Below are 27,001 nucleotides of genomic sequence, written 5' to 3'. Positions count from 1 at the left end.
ACATCACCGGCCAGGAAAGCAGACGGGAGCCGAGGAGCAGGAGGCAGGGCAATAGCAAGTCACGGTCCCTTGCTGAGTTCCCAGACCTGAGCCAGTTTTCAGACACGGAACCCGTCGACTGAAGAGGTGGCCGAGCCTCTAGGAGGAAGGACTCTGCAAAACTGCAACCAGTATGTACCATGGGGATGCCTTCAGTTTTTCCCCAGAGGTCTATGGCCATTTGTTTGGGTGACTGTTCACTAGAGAAAGGGGAGCAGTCGACAGAGTTTGAGTTGACATTAACACCTGGAGACTCGAAGCATCATCACAGGCCCTTTTTCAGAGCGGGGCCTATGGAGGTCAGGTAGCAAGTGGAATCCTGGCTACAGTTCGGCTTGCAGTGGGCTCACTGGGTCCACAACCCACCCGGCAGTCCCTTGTACTCCAGTGTTTAACTAGAATTCAGGTGCTCTGATAGTAGGGGTAACCCCACATTGGGTGCCTGGCCCAGTGGGTAGGAGATCTCATAGTAGAGAAGGCCAAGTGGAAACTTCTGAAACTGCCTTCTCACTCCCTCACCCTGCTCAAGGTAGTAAATAAAAAATAACATCTCATCCCAGGGGTTATGGCAGAAACGAATGCCACCATTAACCACTTAGAGGACGAATGGGTGGTGGTCCTACCATTTCTCATTTAATTCACCAGTCCGACCTTTGCAGAAATCGACAGATCCAGGAGGAAGACTGCAGACTGTCTCAGGCTTAACCAAGTGATAGCCCTGTTTGCAGCTGCTGTGTCAGATGTGGAATCATTGCTAGAGCAGATTAATAAGGGCTTAGGTATGTGGTTTGCGGTCATTTGGCAAATGTGTCCTTTTTCCACTCCAGTTTGAAAAGAGGATCAGAAACAGCTCACACTCACATGGGCTGAACAACAATATTCATTTACAGTTTTGCCTCAAGGCTACGCTTGTCATAGTATAATCCCTTTGTGGTAATATGCCCTTTGTCATAATATAATCCCCAGAGATCAGGGCCACGTGAGTACCACGGTGATCCACTACATCAATGACACCATGGTGATGAGACAGGATGAGTAAGAGGTGCCTCTGTGCTGGAGGCCTGGCGAGACCACATGCAGTTCAGAGTGTGGCATAGAAACCTATGAAGACTCAAGGACCTGCCACTTCACTGCGTGAAGTGTGCAAGGGGTTCAGTGGCCAGGGGTATGCCAGGATATCCCCTCCCAAGTAAAAGAAATTGCTACATCTTGTCTCTTTCACAATGGTGAAGACAGCACGGTGCCTGGTACCCCTGTTTGGGGTTTGAGACAGCATATTGGTGACATGGAAGGCTGCTGGCTGTAGGTGGATCCCATAAAAGGAACAGGCACTGCAGAAGGTCCAGGCTGCAGTGCAAGCAGTCCTGCCACTTGGGTCATATAATTTGGCAGAGTCTCTGGTGTTGGAAGTGTCAGCTGTGGGAAAGGGAAAAGATGTAGTATGAAGCTTGTGGGAAGCCCCAGTGGGAGAATCACAGGGCAGGCCCCTGGGATTCTACAGCAAGGCTACGCGATCGGCAACAGGATCACACACCTGTTGAGAAAAATTCCTGGCACGTTACTAGGCTCTGGTTCCTAAGCTCTGGAACATTTGACCAGGGCACACCATATGGGGCATCTGAAACTGCCCATTCTGAGTTGGGGTCTGTTGGGACGCATCAATTCAGAGTCAGATGGGCCTGGCAGTAGAATATTCATAAGATGGAATTGCTCCCTCTGGGGTTGAGCCTGAGCGGGGCCAGAGGGCACCAGTAAACCGCATGAGGACATAGCCAGTGCCTGTCCCCTGGCTGCTACCTATGGCCACATGGAGGGTCCTGTACAACCAGCTGAAAGAGGAGGAAAAAGCCTGAGCCTGGTTTATGGATGGGTTGATGTGGTACATGGGTGCAAACTGAAGATGGACAGTGGCTGCGTGACAGGGTGTAAAGGGAAATGGAAAATATTCCCACCGGGTAGGGCTGTGAGCAGAGGACTTGGTCATGTACTTCATGTACAAAAAGTGGCCCAAGGTAGTGAGAAGACACACACGCTCTTGGGCAATGGCCAAATGGCCTGTTTGGTCAGGGGCCTGGAAGGAAAAGGATGGGAAGACTGGGGACAAGGAAATGTGGGGTAGAGACAAGTGGATGGACATACGGCAGAAAACATGAAGATTTTAGTGCCACGTGTTAATGCCCATTAGAAAGCACCCAACACATTAAGGCAGTGAATTTAAGCAAGTAAACAAAATGACCTGGACAGTTGATGCTAGCTGGTCCCTATCATTGGCTACATAGAACCAGCACGATGAGCATAAGTGGAGTGGCCACAATGGCAGAGGCAGAAGCCATGCAAAGGCTAACGTGGGCCCCAAAGCACAGACTCCCACATACCAAGGCCATTCTAGGCACCGCCGCCCCTCAGTGTCCAGCCCGCCAGCAGCAGAGACCTATGCTGAGCCCTCACGTGGCACCATTCCCGCCTGGGGCAAGTCCGCTACATCAGGCCCTTTCCATCCTGGAAGGGCCAGTGGTTCATCTTCACAGGGATAGAGAACTCTTCTGGGTTTCCCTTTCCTGACCACAGAGCCTCAGCACCACTCCCCAGGGACTTACAGAAGGCCGGATCCAAAGGTGTGGAATTCCACTCAGCTTAGCATTTGGCCAGGGACACAGCAAAGGTCCTCTTGCACTATAGTTCATGGCTGCCACCAGGGCGCTTAGAACTCCTATGTCCAGGAACCAGCAGGGATCCTTGACCCTGATCAGCAGAAGGCAGGGCTGCTTCTACACCATGTGGGCAGGAAGGAAGGTGTGTGCTGGGTGATCTTCTAGCTGCCTCTAAGTAAGCCCCACTGTAACTGAGAAAGGACCCATGCAGCAGCCCTGACCTGAGACAGGTCTAATTACCAAGTATTCAGGTCCCTCCTCCCCCATCAAAGGTTTTGGTCACATCACCAGGCAAGCTGAGGTTGTTGAGAGTGAGGGGAATTCAAAATGGAGAGTGGGGGAGGGAGAGCGTGAGATGAACTCCATGACAGGGTAGTTAGCCCTCCGACTCCCCTCTTTCTCTCCTGAGTCTCCCTTAGGAAGAGAGGCCCAAGGGAAACAGGGAGGAACTGCTCTCTGAACCTGGCCACAAGGGGTGGACTGCAACCGCCGTGAGAAGATTTCCCCCGGGTCTCTGACTGCAGGGGCTGTGCGTGACTGTCTGCCCCAGCTGTGCTTTCTGGAATCTACTACTGTGTTTGCTTCCCTGGCTGCTGCCTGCTGATGACTAAGCGGGGCAGGGCTCCCAGGCAGGCCCGCCCTTGGGAGGTGTGGGGTTCCTCTGACGATTCCTGAGGACTTCTCACCTGTCTCGCCAGGCTTCCTTGGAACTGCTCCACAGTCTAAGTCTCCCACCCAACTTTTCCTCCTCCCTCCCTTCCCTTTGTCTTTCACAAGGTCACACCTGCACCCAGGTCTCCTGGCCCTCCCAGCCTCCCCCCACTTTCCTTTCCATTCCCGGCCTGCTTCTCAGAGGACTGGGGCTAACACACCTGCCTCCCCAAGCAGGGTTCTGGACCAGCAGCCTCAGCGTCACCTGGGAGCTTATTAGACATACGGAATGTCAAGCCCCTTCTCAAACCTACTGAATCAGAATCTTTATCTTAACAAGGTGATTCATACACGCACCATAATTTAAGAAGCATTGATTTATAGATGATTTGGTCTTGTTCAGCAAATCCTTTAAATCTCAGTTTGGAATCTCAGTCATTGCAAAGGTGAACCGTTGGAATCACAAAATCGCAGATCTGGGTCCTTCATTTTATAGGTCAAAGCCTGCAGAGCTAAGGCGAAGGTTCAGCGTCATATAGTGAATTAGAACAGAGCCAGCACCCGGGTCTCTCGCCTCCCAGCTCTTTCCACTTTGGCTCTGCTGTGAGCAGGCCACTTGCTCTAAATCTGCATTGCCTAGCATGGTAGCACTGGAATGTGGCTAGTTGTGGTATAATAAAAAACAAAGTTTTTTGGGGGGGGTCTTTGTCCTGGGTTTGCGGTACAGAGTTGCTAAAACATTTAGAATTTCCTGAGTGAAAGGAGTGCCTTTGTTATTCATAATGAGTCCCTTTGACCACACGTGTGTTTATGTGAATGCAGTGACTCAGGCTGTCGCCCCTAGATAGCTTTAGGATGAGGACTGGTTACCAGAAGGAGAAACGTGTGAATAGAGTGGGAAGCTACAGCCTCTAGGGGGGCTGGAGAGTGGGTTATGGAAACATCCTGAACAAGATCCAGAGAGCTTCCCAGTTGGCGACCACACGGAAGTGCGGGGAGGGCGGCACGCCACTCACTGCTCCCGAGCCTGGCCCCACACGTCTCTTCCACGCGGCTGCTGTTGTTTCCTTTACGCCAAACCAGTAAACATAAGCAAAGTATTTTCCTGAGTTCTGTACGTTCTTCATGGCCCCTGGGACTTGCAACTGCCCTCTGAAGGGGGGCAGTCTTATGGGACCGAGCCTTTAACTGTGGGGTCTGTGCTGACTCTGGGGAGGATGTATCAGAACTGGGTGCGCTGCTGGACACCCAGCTGGTGTGGGAGAACTGGAGAATGGAGTGGGAAAATGACACGCATTTCATAAGTGGTGTCGGAAAAAAGATAACACAGTGGTCCAAACTGAGATGCGCTGTAAGTGCAAAATACACACTGGATTTTGAGGACTCAGTATGAACGAAGACTATAAAATATTTCATTAATAATTTTTTATACTGATTACATGTTGAAAAAGTGTTTTTGATAGATTATCGTAAATGTATTATTGAAAATAAGATAAAATGTTATAAAATTAACTTCATCTATTTCTTTTTTTTTAAACAGTTTTACTTATTTCTTTATTTGGTTGCACTGGGTCTTAGTTGTGGCAGGCAGGCTCCTTAGTTGCGGCAGGCAGGCTCCTTAGTTGCGGCATGCAGGCTCCTTAGTTGTGGCATGGGAACTCTTAGTTGTGGCATGGGAACTCTTAGTCGTGGAATGTGGGATCTAGTTCCCTGACCAGGGATGGAACCCGGGCCCCCTTCATTGGGAGCACGGAGTCTTATTCACTGCGCCACCAGGGAAGTCCCTCTATTTCTTTTTACTTTTTAAAAAAGATACACAAGTGGCTTGCATTATGTGTCTATTTGGCAGTGCTGCTCCAAGCCCTATCTCTTCATCAGCACTGCTTTATTTTTGGCTTATTTCATAGCTCTGGTTGCTGGTTGCCGTAGCTGAGGGCATTTCCTGGTTATCAGCCTAAAATCTTGAGATTATTCAGAAGTTCTTTATGAGATAATGGGGTTACTTAACAACTCTTAAAAGAACTCCTAGTGAAATATCTATAAATGTCAATTTTCACTGAGAAGCAAACCAGCCGTACCATTAACAGTTAACGCTCTGGCTCTGGAGTGAGGCCACTGGGCGGAGGGTTTGGGAGGTAAGAATAAAGAACCTGGGCTGAAGGTGTTGGGGAGTGGGCCTTGCGCTCATGTGCCCCCTCGGGTCTGCATCTTTCAAGAGCCCGGAGGAGAAAGGCTTTGTCACAGGAGCCGCGGGGGCAGGGGCACCAGGCCCCAGTCCTTCTTCCTTGGAACCTAGTGCCCTTCTCCCCGTCACAGCTAAGACGGGCGGAATGAAGGGCGTCCTGACACTTGTGCTCAACTCCCAGTCCCCGTTGCTTCCCTCCTTACTGAATGTCAGGGACACAGTAGGAGAGAATGGCAGGTCCCAGGGCCAGCCATTCAGAAGAGAGGCCTGGGGCTAATGAAGGCCTGAGGGCCCTGGCCTGGGTCGCATGAGCCCTCTAGACTGAGGAAATCTGAAGGCTTAAGAGGGGGATGCCACTGCCTCACCCTGGGGGTCCCCCTCAGGGAGGGCTCCTGGATGTCAAGACTTAGAGGTTCAGCCCTGAGGAGAACCTGCATTCTGATGGCTCCATTCGAGATGTAGTTAGAGTCCCCAAGGTAAACTCCAAGGGCTTATCTAGAGGAACTGTTGTCCAGAACTGAAAGCACTGATCCTTCATCTGTGCTGTTTAACTATTTCCTGAAGCAGAAAAACCTCCTTCCAAACTAGAGTTAAATTTCTCCTGCCTGAAGTTCTCACAAATTGCCATGTGCCACAGGTGGTGGGACTGCGACCGGGAAGAGGTGAAGCACTTAACCAACTTCACACAGCTCACCAAGGGCTCAGGGTGGGAGTGGCGGCCTCACGTCTCTCACCTAAACTCTGCAGCAGTGCGTCCAGAACCCAGAAGCTCAGGCCAGCCTGTCCAGTGTCTCTGGTTACTTCCTGAGCAAAGGGCAGTGATGACATTAAGAGAACCAAGGCAAGAAATGGGTTATGCTGCATTTTACCCTTGAACTTTTAGCCCCACGTATGAATCATAAATGTTGCCTTCTGAGTGCTAAGCAATGCACAGTGAACTTTATTTCAGTAAATGAGGGATGGTTCTTCTTAAGAAATAAATTTAATTCAAGGTGGTTAGTGAATGCAAGGCATGTAGCGCCTTCATGAAAGTTACAAGAATCCAGTTACAAAAGAAGCACTGTGTAAAGTCTCAAATAGCTGAGGGTACAACGGGCTCCATATTTTACAGAGTACAAAAAATTATTTCATATACAAAGAAAAATACAAATAATGTGCAAAAACCATTTTCACAGGTGGCAATTTATAAAATGAAAATGATAGAAAAATCCTTCATTCTTATCATCCCCCAATTTCTTATATATTAACACAATTCTATTTTCTAGTGTGTAGATAATTTTAAATTTGAAAATCTGATTTATTTTTAATCTACAAAGCGGCTTTTTAAAAAGGGAACCATTTCACTACTGAAATTTTATGAATGAATCAGTTAATTTTATATTAAATTATAAGCAGACTATCTGAAAAACAAGGATATAAGAACTCATATATACATATTTTTGAAATATTAGTTTGGTATTTAACATATTAACATTTCAAAACAAATGTAATGATCTAGCTACCTACGACTCCAGCCAACCGCAGCGGCCGTTGCAGAAAAGCTGTTTCTGTGTGCCATGAGAAACAGTATTCCTGGTGTCTTAAGCTGAACAAACACAGGCTATCAGAAGTAAAGAAAACCTAAAGACCAAACAAGTCCCTACTGTTCATGTGCAGAGGTGCCGTTTGGGTATCCAGTCACGCCACAGTGCGACCTCGGTTTACACAGCCCTTGTCATAGGGGTCGTGTGGTCATAAACAGCTGGCTTCTGTCTCTCAAACATCTCCACTTTATTAGTTCAGTGCAAGTGTCTGTTTTGTGAGTTAGTGCATTCAGCTTTTTGCATGTTATTTTGTGTAAGAAGCCGTCAGGGAGCAGAAGAATACATGGGAACACAAAGTCCTGCATCCTCAGGGCACCTTTGGCCTAGAAAATTCAGTGTTTTGGAAGCAGTATTTTCCTGCATTGGCCTGGTGATTACTGCATCATTCTCTGGACAATCTTTTTCCATCAGGATAATCTTGTGTGCCCCCCTTTGCCTGCCACTGAGCACTGATGGTCTTGCTGTGAACCCCAATGGTCGAGCAGGTATCACGGAAGCACCTTTGACAGCACCAGAGAACTGAGCATCTCTAAGGTCAGGTAGTAAGAATAGGAGCCTTTGATGGGAAACCTAGTCTATGCAGAATGGAAGATAGTCTTGGAGGATTTTGATTTTTGCTTGTCAGAAAGCTCTCCAAGGATATTAGGACCTTGGAGAACAAAAAGGATCTATGTATCTTTCATGAAGAAGGACCCAGGTGGGTGGTAGCCACTTTGCCTAGGGGATGGATGACGGTCGGCTCAGGAAGCATTCTTCTGATCCCTAACCATGAAGACCCTGTTAGAACAACCTAGTGCAAGATACAGGGAGGGCCTAGGGCTCTTGACCAGACCTGTGTAACACACCCACTCAGGCTAAGCAGGCTTAGCAACTGCTAAAAGAGGGGAATGGGTTAAGTCTGGGTAGGAGAACCTTAGGCCCTAGGATGACTCATCAGAACCAGCAGGAAGCTGTCAGCTCCTCAAGGACTCACACACTTTTTTCCTATCTGGCAGCACAAGCCCCTCCTCCCTCTTCTGTTTGGGTTGACCATGGGCATCAGGCGTCAGATATACAGCTCTGGATCCTGTCCATCCACTGCTGGGCACTCTGTCCATCCTGGGCACAGAAGTTATACACACGTTTGCTGGTCTTGAGCTGTAAAATCAAATGAAGAGAACCAGAGATGAAGGGCAGGGCTAGTCTATGGCTTTGGGCAAGTGTGCAAATAAATCCCTGTGACCTTCCCTTTCCGTTCTGCCCCAGAACCTCTGTTATTTTCTCTGTCTCCCACTACCATACTGTCATTGCCTTTAGAGTCATTATACTTTCCTGGCCCCCAAAGTCAAGGGGGATGTCAACAAAAGGGCCTGGCAGAGAAGAGAGACACACTAGGAAAGCCTGACTTTGCATCTTCCCGGGGCCTTCCTTGACTGAGGAAGAGGGTCGGGAATGGCTGGAGTCTCTGGCCCCGCCCACGCACTGCACCAGTGCAGCACAGGCGCCAGGAAGGCCGAGCTTCATCCACACCACTATGGGGTTGGCTTTCATGTCCCCTTTCCATCCCCTTCTCTAAGTCTTCAGTTGGGGCCACACTGGCAGCCCAGAGTCAGGGAAATGGCTTCATAGCCTGAGCAGGGCCGTAGAGTATGACCTGTGTTCCATATGAAGTTCTGCTTGGCTCTGGGGATTAGATAAGTCCCCTATCATGTGGCCCATAAAATGCCCCAAGGCCCACCTAAGGACTGCTGAAGATGTTAGGGCAGACAGTCATCATGTGTGACTAAGGATGTTTTTTTGTGGATGATCAAGCATGAAGATCAATGGATACAAAGGGAAGTAATATCTGTTCTTGACAGTAGGTGGTGAGTGAATAACTAACAATATTTAACAAGGCGTTCATCTGCTTCCACGTGTAGCTGGATCCCTTTTAAAGCAGTCTTTTGTGCAAAGCGATGTGCAGCCTTTCTGAGACATGTGGACAGCAGGGAGAGGTCAGGTTTGGGAATGAAGAGTGCTGGGTTCAAGCTCTGTAGCAATTCCCACAGCCGGGGTGGGTCTGTGACCCATGTGCAGTTACCACCAATTGCTGTGAGGCCCCATGATTCTTGGAGGTGGATGGATTGTAAGGGATCATGTGCAAATAGAGCCAGGAAAAGGCAAGAGAACGACTTACATCAAAGAAAGCCTTGTCACTCGTGTGCTTTGGGGCTCCCATGCTGGGGCCAGCAGGGATGACCATTTCTACCTCAGCCAGATCAATGTGGCCTTTACAGCTTGTGTCCTCACCCGAGTCATAGTATCGCAGCTGGAACCAAAAAGATACGTGGGATATAAGAGACACAGAAAGGGAAAACAGCATGGCTTTTCAAAATGTATTTGAATACTTTCCCACATCTTGCTAAACTATGCCTGGAAGAATAGACAAGAAGTTAAAAACGCTGGTTGCTTCTAGGAAGAGGAATTAGACAGCTGGGAGAAAGGCGGAAAAAGACATATTTTTTGAAATTTGAACAAATAAGTGTATTACACATAGAAAAAGTCAACTAACAACTGTAAAAAAATATATATATATGTAACATATAAAAAAGGGTTAATGTTTAGAATATATACCGAATTCCTAGAATTGAGAAGAAAAAGATAAACAACCTAATAGAAAAATGGTCAAAGGATTTCAACAGGCAAGTCACAGAAGAAATGTGAGTGACCTATAAACATCTGAGAAGATGAACAACCTAACTGATCAAAGAAAAGTAAATGAAATCAATGAGATTTCACTTTTCACTTAGATTAAGAAATATTAAAATGGCTGACAATATTCAGGTTGAATTGAAGGCACTAGGTATTCTCAAACACTGTTAGTGGGGATATAATTAGAAGCCTTTTAGAGCACAATTTGGCAATGTGAACTAAAATTTAAAATGTTTATACCTGTTGATACACCTTTCCCACCTCTAGAAATTTATCCTACAGAAACACTCCCACAAGCATGCAAAGACACACCTATAAAGAGGTTTCCTTCAGCACTGCCTTTATTAGCTAACAACTGAAAAGATATCTGTCAATATGGTGTTGGTTAATTAAATGATGGTACATCAATAATATGGAATTCTATACAACATTTCAAAAATGTTAAGATCTATTATGAACTGGTAGGAAAATATGTCCAAGCTATCTTTATTTATTTATTTATTTATTTATTTATGCGGTATGCGGGCCTCTCACTGCCGTGGCCTCTCCCGTCGCAGAGCGCAGGCTCTGGACGCGCAGGCCCAGTGGCCATGGCCCACGGGCCCAGCCGCTCCGCGGCATGTGGGATCTTCCCGGACCGGGGCACGAACCCGCGTCCCCTGCATCAGTAGGCAGACTCCCAACCACTGCGCCACCAGGGAAGCCCCAAGCTATCTTATATTTAAAAAGCAAGTTTCCAAATAGCATGTAGATATAAAGTGACTTTTGAAAAACAATAAATAGCTCAACATTTGAATGAGTGGTTACTGTGTGTAAGGACTGGACATCACTCTAACTAAATTAGTCTGGACTTCACTCTCTATAATCTACACGGCAGGAATGTGTGTGGCGCCTCCGTCTCTGTGGTTCTGGCCTCAGACTTTTCTCTGCCTCTCCATTCAGGCATAGTGTGAGTAGGACTAAACAGAAAAAACATATACCTTTCATGTTAAAGCAATCTAAAAGACTGGCAAGAATGCAAATATAATTTGATGTAATTGTAAATTATAGAAAAATTATGACATTCTCCTGTTATATTTAGTGATTTAATGAAACTTTTCTACACAGTGTAGGCTCTATGGTTTCAGAGACAATGTTGTTTAAAGTCCAGCCCCCTAAAAAGGGCTTCCATTGCATATCTGTAAAAACTTCTCTATATTCTTCCACAAAGATTCTGTGTAACCTTTATGAAACTCCTTGAGCAGAGGGAAAGGGGGTCCCCATGCAAAGTATTCATCTGTCAGGAGTCATCTAGGTGCAGGTCCAACAAGAGCACTGTACTGGCCTAACAGTCCGTATCTTTCTGAACAGACTCCATGTTGGACATAAATGCATTGAGAAGCTGCTCAAGGCTGACTGGTCAGGTCCAAGGTACAGTGAGGTCTGTGGTCAGAACGTAGGAGGCCATGCGACTCTCACTAGTGAAGGGTGCGGAAGGGCTGGGTTCCACCCCAACCAAGATCACTGGAGCAAAGATTCTGACACTCAGGATTGTGCGGGGTGCTACAGCCACAGCAAAGGACCTAGCAGTGGGGAAAAGGCTTCCCAGCGTGGTCTGGGAGGGCCAGTCTAGTACTTGCCCACTGTGGATTTCAGGCTTGGGTGGGCACATCCCCTTCTGCCTATTTCAGGGCTCCCTCCATCCTCTGTTGCTGTCACCTCTGAGGGATAATGATGCCTTCTGTAGTACCAGGTACAGTGATGGGCACAGATAAAGTGTTCAATAAATGTTTGTTGAATACATGAACACCCTCGATTTTGAATGGATGTGTTATGCTGCAAAGATGAAGGTAATCTGTCTTCTGGGGAGTATTCATAGGCATGGGTTCTGTATGTGCATGTGGTATGCAACAAGCTGAAAACCTCAGGTCCTGTCGTGGCCTGGGTTTTTTAGAGCAGGTAGCAGGAGATAACATGAGCATTAAAAAGCAGAGTTCTATTGCTCTTAATGCTCTGGGCTCAGCAGTCACTGCCTCTGCCTGCACACACCTGCACTCTCTCAGAAGGCTGCTGCACTCAGTCTCAGGACTACTGCTCCTCACTGGGTCCATGGAGGAGCCTCAGGCAGCATATGAGAGGCCTTAGGAAAGCATTCTGTACATGAAGGCTGTGCCTTTCTGCTGAGAGTCACACAACAGCCGGGGACTGAGCCTAGCCTAGGGAGAAGTGATTTCTATAGGCTGTGATGGTATTTATTACCTGATGTTTTGTTACATCCAAAACGAACCAGCGGGGCTTCCAACCTTTCAGCAAAGCCCCTCTTTTGTAGAGCGTTCCCTCAAAGGACCTAGAAATAATGATGACATAGCAGTTAATTTGATTTTTCATTTAAAAAGTGCTGTAAAGGGGATATCTGTTGTTTTTGTTGGTCAAGCCTCTATTTCCCCCAGATGATCCAAAAAGGATCCATCAGAGCTCCCCCTAGAATTTTTCTATTAGACCTTTGGGGAAAGGCTGCCTCTTTCTGCTGGAATTACCAAACGTGTGAGGTTTGGAGCTCTCAGTAGCCATTTTTTATACCATGTTGGGGTAGATGCAGCCCATGGGAGAAAGCAGAGCTGGCAAACAACAGAAGCCTGAAGATGCTGTGTAAGAAACTGGCACATCCTTGGCCTTCCCAATTTATGTGAGTAAATTCCTCTCTGCTTGAGCTAGCGTGCGCTGGATTGCTGAAGTCTGCCCCTGAAAACGTGCTCACTAACACATATTCCCTCAAGAGATCTGGCAGACATGAGACAATAGCAATCAGGACCCGCCACAAATAACTACAACCTCTTGGCATTATTTTAGTTGTAATTTTGACTTTTCCTCTTCCAAGAACCATCTAACGCATTTAAAACAGAGACAAAGGATTAAAGCGGATCCATTTTAAGTTTACAGAAGGCGGCACGGCACAGGGCCTAGCTTATTAAGGGCCTGCGGTGTGGCCGAGGGCTGGGTGGGGAGAGCTTTTTCAGTACACCCGGGAGGGCTTAGCAACGTCAACCTGTTTTCATCATTCTTGGACGTGTACTGGCTGTACAGCGTGGCTGCTCTCCGGTCCACTCCGTTGGATGGGGAGATGCTGGCGTTCTGTTCCTCCCCCATGCTGCTGTCTGGGAGATGCAGCAGAGACCTCTTCTGATAGGAAGGGAGGTTGGTAGACACAATTCCTGGGGAGCCCAAAGGGTGTCTCTGGGGCTGAAAAAGACAGAACAGGAGCTAGGAAAGCTTTCCAAAGACTTTAAGCAACTGATCCGATAATTTCACTTCTAAAAATTTACCTCAAGGAAAAAACTGGACCATATATATGTATATGTAAAATATATATAAAAAGATGTTTATCCTGGAGTTTTTTAGGAAACTAGCAGAAAACTAGAAACCACCTAAATGTCTATCATTATGCAACTGCTTAAAAAAAAAAAGGTATTTCCATACAATGGACTTCTAGACAGCCATTAAAAATGATGCTGATTTACATAACAGGCACAAACTGAAGGCCATGTACGCCACATATTAAGTAAAAAAAAAATGCAGGTTTTTAAAACTGCATGTATAGTAAATCCCTTTTATATGTGTGTTTAGAATTATAAAACAAGTTTGATGGCATAATGGTTTATTTCTAGGTTATAAATTTTGGGTGATTTCTGTCTATTTCATAACTTTCTGTATATTGTCTTATTTAAAGGAATACACATATCTCACTTTCATAATCAGAAAAAAAATTAAGAAACTATTTTATTCTTCTGAGAAAAAAAGCAGTAAGACACCACCTACCTGTGGCCTGTCTGATAACAGCTCCTGAGTTGCCATCTGAAGGCAGGAGAAGGCACCCCAAGGACCCCTTCCTACCACATTGGAGGCTTCCTTCTACACTCCCTTCTCCTTGACTCCTCTGTGACATCTGACCCTGCCGACCTCTCCTTTCCTGAAGTGCTCTTCAGAACACTCATCTGTCCTAACTTCCCTTCTGTTGCCCTTGGAGTCAATCTGATGTGGGTTTGACTGGTGGCCGCCCCACATATCAGCTGTGTGATCTGAGCCTGTCCCAGCGTGCCTGAGCTGAGACGCCACTCCCTCCCTGGGTTAACAGAATGCAAAGTGTGGGTGGTGCTCAGCACAGCCCTTCCACATACTACAGGTGAAGGGGCTGTGAGAAGCAGAAAACAGGAGTATTTGGTTTAAAAATATTTTTACGATAAATGTTTCTTAATTCAGAAACAAAAAGGGGGTGTGAACAACGGAAAGCAGCATATTTTGCTCATTTGAAACATTTCATTTTCTCTGATTCTTTCTCTGGCGCGGATAAGGTCTTGGCATTCCCTTCCTCCCTCATGTGGTAGAAGATCAGCTGAAACCACAGAGGCGCTACACCAGGAGTAATTTCCCCTGGATACAGGGCCCTGGAACATAAGTGTTATGTCACTGTGGTAAAGTGAGGCACTCAGGAAGTACCCAGTCACCTGGAGCTTTCTGCCCTGGACCCTCAGGGCATGACCCTCCCTTTGGCCATAAACCTCCTGAATTACCCGCGGCAGAGGCCCCACCTGACCTAGCGCCCTCCAGAAGCTCAGAAGTAGCTCTTCAAAGGGTTTTGCCAACTCACACGGTCTGCTCTGGGCTCTTCTTTAAGGTCCACAGTTACCCGTTCCCATAGCTGCTGCCACTTCTCAGCTGTTTGGTTCAATTTATGCTCCAGTCTTTCAATTTCCTGCAAAGTAATTAAAAGGAGTTTTCTGACAGATAAGTATTTCATAGAAATCAGGATGTTCCCCAGAGCCACACCCACTCTGTACTAGATGAACAGCATGGCCAGAGGGCAGTGAAAAACCACGGTAAGCATGGGGCCTCAGAAGCCTCCCAAGCCAGGAACAGAGGTGGGAGCTCTAGCTGGTGCGATGCATTGTGGCAAAGGTGATTTATTAGGACCTGTAACCGGGCCTTTTCGTACAGATGGCTTAAATAGATGAAATAAATATCCCCAACACCTTCACCCTTGGCCAGCCCATAGGACATCTGATGGCCACAGCAAAAGGTCAAGCACTGGGCCGGTGTCCAAACTGTAATAGCTGAGGTATATGAGAAGTCTGTCCTTGACAGAGGAACCCCTCAACTCTGATGATTCAAACCAGATGTAGAAAAAATGAACCAAGAAATGCCCACGGAATGGAGTTTCCTTCAGACAGGGAAGCTGGAGAGCAGAGCGGCAGCCTCTGTGACCGTGTTTTCACTGAAGCACGCTCGTCCTGGTCAGGAAACTGGACGGAGAAGACTCTTCAGGAACTGTTTGGCCCGTATCTGGGCTCAAACCCTTTCCTCAGGGCTGCTGTTCTCATCAGGGTAGCTACTGCCAGGGTGGCTTCACTCCAGAATATTCCTTGTAGAAGATGGTTGGCAGTGCTCCCATCAGGCCATCAGCTACCCACACTTCTGACCAGAGGAAGTAAGGCACCCACAAAAGCCATAACCCAGGCCTGACTCAGGCTGCTTGGCCAGCTGAAACAGCTGCGAAGCTGCAAACGGCTCCATTTGCTCGAATGCTTCCTTCTAACGCTGAAAAGCTCATTTTTACTGAGACTCTTTGCCAGTACCTGAGCCTGGTTCCCCGCTGATCCATGGGAGCAAATCTGGTGTCCTTATACTCCTGTAGTGCTGGCTATAGTGCTAACCCAAAGTAAGGAGAGCTATGTCCAGGAGCTGGTGAACCAGTCTTAACTAAGCTCAGTTCCTGAGGCCTCATGTGCCTCCAGGTCCCCTGGTGCCCCAAGAGTGTGTCTACACACGGCTGACTTACACTGACAAGGCTGGTGAGAGCGTCGGGCTGAGCACAGCTGACATCATCATAGCATGGCCACACTGTTCTCCTCTGGCTCTGGGGCCCAGCTCCTCTGGTCAGTTCAGAGTCTTCGGAGGGGAACTGCTTAGGGGTCAGCATTGTCCAGTCATATGAAGGCCCTGTGGAAAGGGTCTCCTCTACATAGTAATCCCACTTCTTGAGGCTGGAAACGTTTACATTGGGCTTCAGGGCCTGTATAAAGAAAATTCTGAAATATAGTTTCATCTTGACCCCAAAGTGCCCCAAGCTTACTGGCAGGCCAGCCCCTAACATTGCAGGGTCCAGGGAAAAAGTATGAATAGAGGTTCAAATACCATATATCTATATATTTAAACATTATACATCAACATAACTATTAGATAAAATATGTTCTATGCTCCTACCTTGACAAATATAACTTCCTAATGACCTAGAAGGCCAGGCTCCAATTGAGAATTCTTGGACTTCTGGGAATTCTACACCAGGAAGTGGCGGCACTGGGAAAGCTGGTCCCAGCTCCCAGTTCTTGGCCTAAAGCCCTGCTCCTCTTGACCCAGCTCTGTCCTATATTCTGAGGGTCTCTTATGAACATGTGTATATACCCCAGCCCATGCAGCTAAACTCTTGTCTACTCCCTGTCCAAACAGCTACTCCTTAGCTGCCCTTTTAGCTTAGGGATACATTCACTGGCTTGGGGAAGTGGTCTGGTGACTAACTGGAATCTGGGCAAGGAATCTTGAAGTGCCAGAGCATGGTCTAGATGAAGGAGAGGCATCCAAGCATGCACCCTTGGTTTCTCATACACCTCACCTCTGAGAAGGGTGCATCTGGAGAAAGGCCAGGGTGAGGTCCTATTGCATGGGGCCCAGGGCCAGGCCTTCCTTGCTCCTGAGTAAGGTGGTCTACTCCACTGCAGAGCCTATTTCATGCAGACATGCATGGCAGAGGATGGCTGTCCCTGAGAGGTCATCCTTCTTGGGCTGGGCTCCAAACATCCCTGCTTCTCACAGGGGTTCTTCCATGGCTTTGGTACAAATGGACTTAGGGAAATCTTTTCTGCTTACACGGCCTGCTAAGGTTTCAAGTTTTGTTTGTTCTTTCTTCCCAGGGAAAGTTGACTTGCTCTGACTTTCTTGAAGTTATCCTTTCTATGGTTGGGGGGCCAGCTCCTAATTTTTGTGGTCAAGAATTTGGTATCCGTCTCCATTCCATCATAACGTAAACCCATAGTGTATCAACTTTTAAATAGCTTCTGGTATGAAACCTAGTCGAATGTTTATAAAACACTTAAACAGCTTATATATGCTCAAAAAGTAAGGAAAATTTTAACACAAAATATTCCAAAAATGAAACATAAATGCTTTCTTTCTGTACCTCTGTTTCCACTGGTGAATATAAATAATTAAAGAAAATGGGACTCCTCTTGTGCATTCTATCGATACACTCCCAAATACAAATTCCTCTTTTGGCACGCTTGTCTCCTTTATCATCAAATAAAGTTCCTGTAGATCCCGTCAAAAAAAAAAAAAAACAAAAACCAGCAAATCAGAAGTCAGATAAATCAACAGTTTGCCTAAAAATATGATGCATGTAGCAGATGAAAAATGGAATATTTCACACGGCTCTAGAAACAGCAGCGCACGTGCAGAAGCCTTAGAAAATGACTGCAAAGCTAAAGATAGGAATGGACTTCATAGCTATATGGAAACAAATCCAAATGGAAGAAAAACCTGGGATAAAGTTTTCCCAAGCATTTAGCAGGACAGCATGACTCCCTTCCAATCGACATCCCGCGTCTATATCTAGATTCATAGAGGTCCATGCCAGGAGACATTCTACACATTTTTCAAGAGAAAATGGAAGGAAAATGATTTGATGAAACTCAGTTAAAAACATAATTTTATGTTTCTTTTTAAAGTTGTTGGCTGTTTATTATGAAGCTATTTAAAGTGTTTTCTTTGGTAGTTTATATATACCACAAATCATGGTCATGGAGACTTTGGATGTCAGAAGGATGCGGTCCGTATCCTTGGATGACTTAAACACAAAAGCTGAATTTGTTGGGGGGGGGGGGCACTTCAGGTACTATATTTGTACCTTTCAAACAGTCAATCTGTTACTCACATGAGCCCACTTTATTTTTAATAGAGAGGAAGATGTGTTAGGGTGAGGCAGGAGGTATTTCTTTAAAAGGCCAGGAAGGGTGCCTCTCGTAGCAGTGCTGTCTTGCTTTGAATGAAAAGATTCAGGCAAAAGTCAACAAGCATTTTATTTATCATAAAAGAGGGTCTCATACCCAAGGCTGCACAAAATCCTATAATATGAGGGGCCCCCAAGACTAATTAATGTTTCTTCTCTACCTTTCAACTGTAGAGTGCAGAAGAGTAGTTCTCAACCCTGGCCACTCATTTAAAAAAAAAGGGCTTAAAAAAATCCCAGTGCCTAGGTCTCACCTCAGACCCATTAAATCAGAATCTCTGAGGATGGGCCCCAGACATCAGTCATTTAAAAAAGTTCTCCAAGTGACTCTAATGTCCACTGTAACCAGCTCTACTTAATGTCTTCCCAACACACGGGTGCTTAAAAAATTAAGGTTTCTGATTATGATGTGTGGAATGACAATTTTATGAGTCAACAGAGGTCTGGAAGTACAAACAGGAAAGGAAATGGTCTCATCAGTGCTGTCTCCTTTACCAAATGTATGAAATATCATGCTAGATAATTTTAATAGCATGCACTGAAAAGCAGTATTTCTTTGCTTTCATATTTTAAACTGAGAACATTAGTAAATATTTTCAGCCATTAAGAGAGTCTTCTTTATGAATATTCAGGTATATATAATATACTGAAAATAGTCAATATAATATACTGATTTTCTTTATTTACTTGTCTTCTTAACAAAAATACTCATGTGTATCCCCCTTTCCCCCCAACTATAAAAACAGCAAAAGTAAGAATGTAGAAGTCCCCTTGGGGAAACGTTTTCACAGGGGCTGACTGGCTTTTGAGAATCTACTCTTTACAACTATTACTGCTATTAAAAATTATAATAACAATGGTGATGTCTAAAATTTGTTGAGTTCTTTGTGCTAGCAACTGTGCTAAGAAATTTACAAATATTTCCTAATGGGATCATCCTGGCCCAAAGGGGTGGGTGATATTATTATCCTCATTTTAAAGATGAGGAAACTCAGAGAGGTACCTAACCTGTCCAAAGTACTTGGCTGGTAACTGGCAGTGTTGAAATTTAACTATTCTGTTTGCTCCAGAGCCCATGGCTGTAACTGCTATACAGACTGCTTCCAGGGGCAGGCAGCTTACCTACCAGAGTGTACCAGGGATGGAAAAACTATGAATCAAGTGTTTCTCCACTAACAGTGATACTGCTTGGAGATAATAAAATAGTAATAAGCAGATTTAACTTTTCAAAGGTGCTACATGATGACCACTTGGAGCCCCTAAGAGCTAACACAGCACATAATCTCACTCACTCATGTCCATTCTACTTTCGTAGTTTGTAGAGTAAAACCTTAAAGTGGCCTTGCCACACTCGGGGGTGGTTATTTTATTAGTGTCTTTAATTAAAAACACATAAAACTAACAAGAAAGATGGAACAAGGGCATGCAAACACGTACCGTGCTCTAATCTTTCATAGTCTGAATCCAGGAGAAATGTTTTAAAGCGATTAGACACATAGTGGAAAGCCAAGAACTTTAAGTAATAGGGATTGAATTCAAACTCAGTTGGATACTGGTTGTGAACCTGAAACACACAAGGCAAAGAAAAGAATAAGAATCAAATGGAACAAAAAGTGGATGCCATGCCACTGAGTGCTGACCTGAAATATGCAGGAGACCATTTGGTCACTCAGTCAACTGAATCCCTACCATGAGTGGAAGTCGGAAAGGAACCAGCCTTTTGACAGACACCATGCTAGGGGTTTTTTTTTATAAATGTAATCTCATATAATCTCCATAACAACACTGCAAGATAGGCATTCTTTTTTTCCGGCTTTATTGAGATATAACTGACATATAACATTGTGTAAGTTTAAGGTGTACAATGTGATGATTTAATACACATATCTATTGCGAAATGATTATCACAAGAGGGTTAGTTAACACCTCCATAACCTCATACAATTACCTTTTTTTTGGTGGTGGTGAGAACATTTAAGATCTATTCTCTTAGCAACTTTCAAGTATAGAATACAGTATTTGTTAACTATAGTCGCCATGGTGTACACTGGATCTCCAGAACTTACTCCTCTTATACCTGGAAGACAAACATCTCTCCATCCCCCCGCCCCCAGCCCCTGGTAACCAACGTTCTACTGTGTTCCTATGAGTAAGGCTTTTTTAGATTCTACCTATAAGTGAGATCATACAGTATTTATCTTTCTCTGACTTATTTCACTTAGCATAATGCCCTCAGATTCCATCCACATTGCTGCAAGTGGCAGGATTTCCTTTTTTCTCATGACTGAATGAATTTCTCATGTTTATATATATAACATTTTCTTTATCCATGCATCTATAGATGGATACTTACATTATTTCCACTTCTTGGCTATCGTGAATAATGCTGCAATGAATGTGGAAGTACAGATATCTCTTTGAAATAATGACTTCATTCCCTCTAATATATCCGGAAGTGGGACTGCTGGGTCATACGGTAGCTCTATTTTGAACTTTCTGAGGGACCTCCATATTGTTTTCCATAGTGGCTGCACCAATTTACATTCCCAACAAGGGTTCCCTTTTCTCCACATCCTCACCAACATTTGTCACCTCTTGTCTTTTTGATAACAGCTATTCTAACAGGTGTGAAGTGATGTCTCATTGTGGTTTCGATTTGTACTTTCCTGATGATTAGTGAGTGATGAACACTTTTTCATGTACCTTTGGCCGTTTGTATGTCTTTGGAAAAATGTCTATTCAGATCCTGTGAAGATGAGAATTATTACCCTCCCCTCCCCCACTTTACAAATGAGGAAGCTGAAGATGAGCAAGATTAAATAATTTACCCAAGGTCATTCACAGCAACTAGTGAGCCCAGATTTGAACCCTGGCTTGCTAGGCTCCTCGGGCTGTGCCTCCTTCACTACTTTATACTGTGCTAGATACTTGATATGCAAATTATCATAAGTTGTGGTTCTTGCTTTCTAGGCATTTGTGGTGTAATAGTGTGTAATACAGTAAGAAAAATTATGCTTACAGAAGTTTGGCAGTGACAGGAATGAGAAGAGAAGGTGGTGGTTTGGGGCGACAGCAAGAGACGTTTTCCCGACAAAAGAAATGTCGGGAAATGTAGGGCAATGTAGAAGGAGCCAACAGAGATAGAATAAACTGTGGAGAAAGAGCTGATAACTAAGAGAGTAAGGCCCTGGGAAAGCAAGAATGAATGAGGCTAAGGGTCCAGAAACAGGGAACAGCCTTAAAAATGAGGAGGGACAGAAGAGTAGATAAAAAGAAAGGTATGTTCAAGTGCCAAGGGAAGGGGGAGGAGCTTATGCCTTTTAACATTAATTTTCCATCAGTAACTTAGTGAGGTCACTGGGAGAGGAATAAGGATGAGGGAATGACATGGGAGGGTGGGAGGAAGGCAGAGTCCGGAACGGTCACTGAGCTATAGCATGCTCTAGGCAACCTGTACGCAGACTCCATGGAGCCATCTCATGTGGCAGAAGATAGGCTGATGACCTTGTGATGCTCTCCAGTCCACCCAGCAATCTCACCTTTGGATTGCTCACTCTCTCATGACCAGTTAGAGAATTTTGCTTGGTTGAGATAAGTTCCAATCATAATTGTATTTACTTAAAAGCTGTTTCAAATGAATACTGGAGGCAGGCTGTCTAAAAGCCAGCTTTCCTCTCCATGTTTTAATTTGGCAATGTAGACCAACACTTGGTCAGCCAAACAGAGCAGACATGTGTGCAATATGTTGATTACCCAACAGATCAGTGGGAATTTAAAGTCATGATCTGGATATCAGTGATTTTATCAATGTTTATCATTTGATTAGAAACCTAGTTTTCTGTGATGATTAAAGGTTTTTTTTCCTATAACATTTTTTCTGGCTTTTACATTGAACTAAAATTTTAGATTATAAGTAATACAACATAAAATGGATGTTAAGAAGATGTATTAAAACAGAGTTTGACTCTTAAGCAATGGGCTTGTGTACTGTGGACCTGCTTTCTTGACCTAAGCCACTGCCCTTCCAGTTGGTTCTGGTCTCCCCAGGACAGGAACACTTTCCCTGAGACAACTGGGATGTGGCTCTGAATAGCGAGGTTGTGCGCCATATGCTACGTTTTAGAACTTAAACTCTTTAGCCTGGGTTCCTGGTTCAGAATCAGTAGCACCACCTCAAGGGGCTGGTGCACACATGATGGAGGGGGGTGACCTGGATTGTGGGTGGTGTGACAGAAGAAGGAGACAGGTCCAAGAGGATAGAACTTGGTTCTCTACCAATCTGAGAATCTCAGGGAGGAGAATCTGCAATGTACTTGGGCAGGGTGAGCTCCAAGAACAACTTTGCCCCAACAGCCCCTGGAATAAACCTTGGTAATCACAGGCCAGACCCTTGGCTCACTGTGTCCAGGGGAAGAAGAGTTCAGGGCTATTTCCACTGACCCAGTCCATGACAGTTCAAAAAACTCTTTTAAAAACTTATTAAACAAAGCTCCAGAATAACAAAACATTTCTCTCAATGACTGTTCTCCATAAAAACCACTTGCCTCACACATAACTGTATCTTTCCTTGATTATTCTGATATTTAATGCGCTTAGGAATATAATTTTCATGACCCACTTCTGAGGTAAAGTAGAATGGAAATGATGACGAATACGACCTTAAGTTGAACTTACAGGCATTTCAGGGAGATCAGATGCTAGGACTAGAAGCACTCCTCTACAAGTGGAAAAATGCTTTCATAGCCCACTGTACTGAGTGACTGGGCTCACCACAAACCCTGCACTCCACAATTACGTTAGAAAAGCTAACACTTCTCCAAGGCCGCTGGCACCAGCCTTGCTTGAATTGGAATTGGTGCTTAGAAAACATTAAGGTGTGAGAGCTTGGGGGCAGCAGTGTCTGCATCTGTGTGCCACAATGGCACCTGCAGTTGCTAACTGCTTGGGGAAAAAAAACAGTCTGTCCTCATACTGGAGTTAGTTATCAGGTCTGTTGGAAGTGGAAGAGAAGATGCTGAACAATTTTTTTTTTTTTTTTTTTTTTTTTTTTTTTTACTGTGTAGCAACAGTTTAAGCAACAAGCATGAAAATTTCTTCAATGAAAAAAAAAATCAAATTGACCTGAGTCAAATGCTGGGTTGATTAATGCCTAGATAACCACATTTGGAATCCGACATTAAGAAATACAAGGGATTTTCTGAAATGTCTTTTTACCATAATGAGAAACAAAGACCTGATTGTATTCACAAGACAAAATCTGGTGCTTTCTCCACCATTTAGTCCTACATCCCAGGGACTCAATTTTTCCAGTTAATTGGCTTTTTTTCCTCGTCAATGGGACACCTGGCCTCTTCTGCTGTATCCCCCCACAGTGGTCTCCACAAGGCACAATCCACGTGCTTCCTTCTCCTTCTGTTAAGTACTGTTTTAATAGATGAAATGGGATCAGGCCAAAGAGACTGCCTCTAAGAACTAATTACAGGGAATGCATGAGAGTTTAGAGGTTTGTTAGCCGCAGGATTTTTTTTTAAACAACTTTAATGAGGTATAACTGACATACAATAAGCTGCATATATTTAAAGTGTACAATTTGATACCTTCTGACGTCTCCACACATCCGTGAAATCATCACCACAATCGACATAGTGAACATATCATCCATAACTCCCAAAAGTTTCCTTGTGCTCCTTTTGCATCTTCCTGCACCCTCCTCTGCAAGCAATGACTGATTTGCTTTTTGTCATTACAGATTAATTTGCATTTACTAGAACTTTATATAAATGGAATCATAAGTATGTACTCTTTTTTTTTTTTTTTCGGTACGCGGGCCTCTCACTGTTGTGGTCTCTCCCGTTGCGGAGCACAGGCTCCGGACGCGCAGGCTCAGTGGCCATGGCTCACGGGCCTAGCCGCTCCGCCGCATGTGGGATCTTCCCAGACTGGGGCATGAACCTGTGTCCCCTGCATCGGCAGGCGGACGCTCAATGACTGCGCCACCAGGGAAGCCCTGTACTCTTTTTTTGTATGCCTTCTTTCACTAAGCATAATTATTTGAGATGCATCCATGTTGTTGGGTTAGCAGTACTAAATTCCTTTCTACAGCTAAATAGTATTCTACTGCATGGATATACCACAATTTGTTTATTCATTCACCTGTGGATGGACATTGGGTTGCTTCTAGATTTTTGGTTATTACATATAATGTTGTTGTGAACAGTTATGTATGAGTCCTTTTATGGGCATAAGGACTTCATTTCTCTTGTGTAACTGCCTAGGAATGGAATGCTGAATCACCTGGTAGGTAGGTATGTTTAAATTTTTAAGAACTGTTTTCTCAAACAATGGTATAATTTTATATTCCCACCAGCAGTGTTAGAAAGTTCCAGTTCTTCCACATCCTTGCTAACACTTGGGGTAGTCAGTTTTAAAATTTTAGTCATGAAAATAGGTATTTAGTAATATCTTATTTTGATTTTAAGTTGCATTTCCTAATGATAAATGATATCAAGTATCTTCATGTGCTAATTTTTCACCTATATATCTTTGATGGTCAGTATAAATGTTTTGCCATTAAAAAAAATAGGTTGGTTGTTTCTTATATATTGTTTTGCGAATTCTTTATATATTCTTGATACGAGTCCTCCAGCAGACATGATTTGCAAATGTTTTCTCCCACTCTGTGATTTGTCTTTTCATTTTTGTAACAGTGATTTTTGAAGAACAAAAGGTTTTAATTTTGACAAAGTCTAATTTATCAATTTTTTCTTTTATGGATGATGCTTTTGGTGTTGAATCTAAGATATCCTTGTCTAATAACCCAAGATCACAAGGATTTCTTCCTATGTTTTCTTCTAGAAGTTTTATAGTAGATCTTACATTTAAGATCTATGATCCCTTTTGAATTAATTTTTATATTGATGCAAGGTATGGGTCAAAGTTAATTTTTTTTTTGCATCTGGAAATCCAATTGTCTGGTACCATTTGTTGAAAAGACTAGTCTTTCTCTACCTATTGCTTTAAATTTTTTTCATTAAAAATTTTTAATTGAAATATAGCTGATTTTCAATGTTGTATTAGTTTCTGGTGTATGGCAAAGTGGTTCAGTTATATATATATATATATATATATATATAATGGTTTATTACAGGACATTGAATACAGTTCCCTGTGCTATATATATAGTAGGACCTTGCTTTTTATCTATTTTAAATGTAGTAGTTTGTATCTGCTAATCCCAAACTCTTAATTTATCCCTCCCCACCCCGTTTACCCTTTGGTAACCATAAATTTGTTTTCTAGGTCTGTGAGTCCGTTTTTGCTTTGTAAATGTTATTTGTATCATATTTTAGATTCCACAAATAAGTAACATCGTATTTCTACCTATTACTTTTGCATCTTTGTCAAAAATCCGTTGTCCATATATATGTATGGAACTATTTCTGGACAGTATTCCATTGATCTGTTTGTCTATCTTTGTACCAATTACCACACTGTCTTGATTATTATACTTTTATAATAATATCAGATAGTGCTAGTCCTCCACTTTTGTTCTTTTTCAAAGTTGTTTTGGCTATTCTAGATCCTTTGCATTTCCATATGGATTTTAGAATAAGTTTGCCAATTTCTACAAAATAGCCTCCTAGGAGTTTTATTGTGATTACACTGAATCTTTAGATTAATTTGGGGAGACTGACGTCTTAACGACATTGAGTTTTCTGATCCATGAACAACAGGTATTTCTTGATTTATTTAGGTCTTTAATTTCTCTTAGTAATGTTTTATAGTTTCAGAGTCCAGGTCTTTAATGTATTTTGCTAGATTTCTTTCATGTTTTTTGATACTGCTGTAAATGGTAATGATTTTTAAGTTTCAGTTTTCCAATGGTTTATTGCCAGTATTGATTTTTGTATACTGAGCATGTATTCTGCAGCCTTGCTAAACTCATTTATTCTAGTAGCTTTTTTTCTTTTATGGGGGGGGGGGGCGGGGATAGATTCCATGGACCATCATGTTATTTGTGAATAAAGATAGTTTTACTTTTCCCTTTCTAGCGTGGATGTCTTTTTAAAATCATTTAATTTTTTTCCCCAAATGTTCAATTTAATTTAAAAAAAATTTATTTTGGCTGTGCCAGGTCTTAGTCGTGGCACGAGGGATCTTCATTGTGGCATGTGGACTCTTAGTTGTGGCATGCGGACTTCTTAGTTGTGGCACGCAGACTCTTAGCTGCGGCATGTGAGATCTAGTTCCCCGACCAGGAATGAAACCTGCGCCCCCTGCATTGCGATCATGGAGTCTTACCCACTGGACCACCAGGGAAGTCCCATGAATGTCTTTATTATTACCATTTTCTTGCCTTATTGCATGGCTATGACCTTTAGTACAATGTTGAATAGAGGTGGTGAAGCAGGCATTCACATCTTGTTCCTGATCTTAGGAGGAAAGTGTTCAGTCTTTCACTATTAAGTATGATGTTAGCTGTACTTTTTTTTTAATAGATACTATTTTTAGTTTGAGAAGATTCCTGAGAATTTTCACAAGGAATGGATATTGTATTTTGTCAAATGCTTTTTCTGCATCTATTGAGATGATGTATGGTTTTTTTAAAGTTCCTTAATATGGTGAGTTACACTGATTGATTTCAAATGTGAAACTGACTGTGCATTCCTGGAATAAACCCCATTTGACCATGGTATATTACCTTTTAAATATATTGTTGAATTTGATTTGCTGAAATTTTGTTTAGAAAATTTGAATCTATGATCATCAGGGATACTGATCTATAGTTTTCTTTCCCTGTCTTTGTCAGACTTGGGTAATGCTGGCCTCATAGACTGAGTTGGGAAGTACTCCCTTTGCTTAAATTTTCTGTTAAGAGTTTTTGTAGAACTGCTATTATTTCTTCCTTAAATACTTGGTAGAATTTACCAGTGAAGCCACCTAGGCCTGAAGTTTTCAGTGTGGAAAGATTTTAACTACAATTTCAATTTCCTTAATAGACATAAGCGTATTCAAGTTATGTATTTCTTCTTGAGTGAGTGGGGTAGTTTGTGTCTTTCAAGGCATTTGTCCATTTCAACTAAATTTTTAATTTTATTGATGCAAAATTGTTCACAATATTCCCTTATGGTCCTTTTAATATCTGTAGAATCTGTAGGGATGTTATCGTTCTCATTTCTAATATTGGTAA

General features: G+C 43.7%; 1 protein-coding gene across 5 annotated transcripts in view; it reads right to left on the bottom strand.

The window, feature by feature from the left end:
* Nucleotides 1-6,434: 6,434 nt before the first annotated feature.
* Nucleotides 6,435-27,001, bottom strand: part of SBF2 (SET binding factor 2) — a 459,568-nt gene continuing 439,001 nt past the window's right edge. For 3 of the 5 annotated variants that reach the window (XM_027115413.1, XM_027115412.1, XM_027115414.1), the window contains 8 exons: nucleotides 19,249-19,375; nucleotides 16,987-17,114; nucleotides 15,592-15,825; nucleotides 14,404-14,508; nucleotides 12,805-12,998; nucleotides 12,018-12,105; nucleotides 9,265-9,396; nucleotides 6,440-8,246 (listed from right to left, as the gene is read on the bottom strand). In XM_027115413.1, the coding sequence (XP_026971214.1) occupies nucleotides 8,148-8,246; nucleotides 9,265-9,396; nucleotides 12,018-12,105; nucleotides 12,805-12,998; nucleotides 14,404-14,508; nucleotides 15,592-15,825; nucleotides 16,987-17,114; nucleotides 19,249-19,375 (1,107 nt within the window). In that variant the 3' untranslated portion in view covers nucleotides 6,440-8,147. Of the gene's footprint in view, nucleotides 8,247-9,264; nucleotides 9,397-12,017; nucleotides 12,106-12,804; nucleotides 12,999-14,403; nucleotides 14,509-15,591; nucleotides 15,826-16,986; nucleotides 17,115-19,248; nucleotides 19,376-27,001 lie in introns of all 5 variants that reach the window. The other 2 variants (XR_003434541.1, XM_027115415.1) reach the window with 2 other exon arrangements.

This window comes from Aethalodelphis obliquidens, unplaced genomic scaffold, assembly GCF_003676395.1.
Source record: "Aethalodelphis obliquidens isolate GAN/ISIS:26980383/991018 unplaced genomic scaffold, ASM367639v1 scaffold14, whole genome shotgun sequence".
NCBI lineage: Eukaryota > Metazoa > Chordata > Mammalia > Artiodactyla > Delphinidae > Aethalodelphis > Aethalodelphis obliquidens.
The sequence above is the reverse complement of the archived record's forward strand: the minus strand, read 5'-3'. Positions and strand labels throughout refer to the sequence as shown.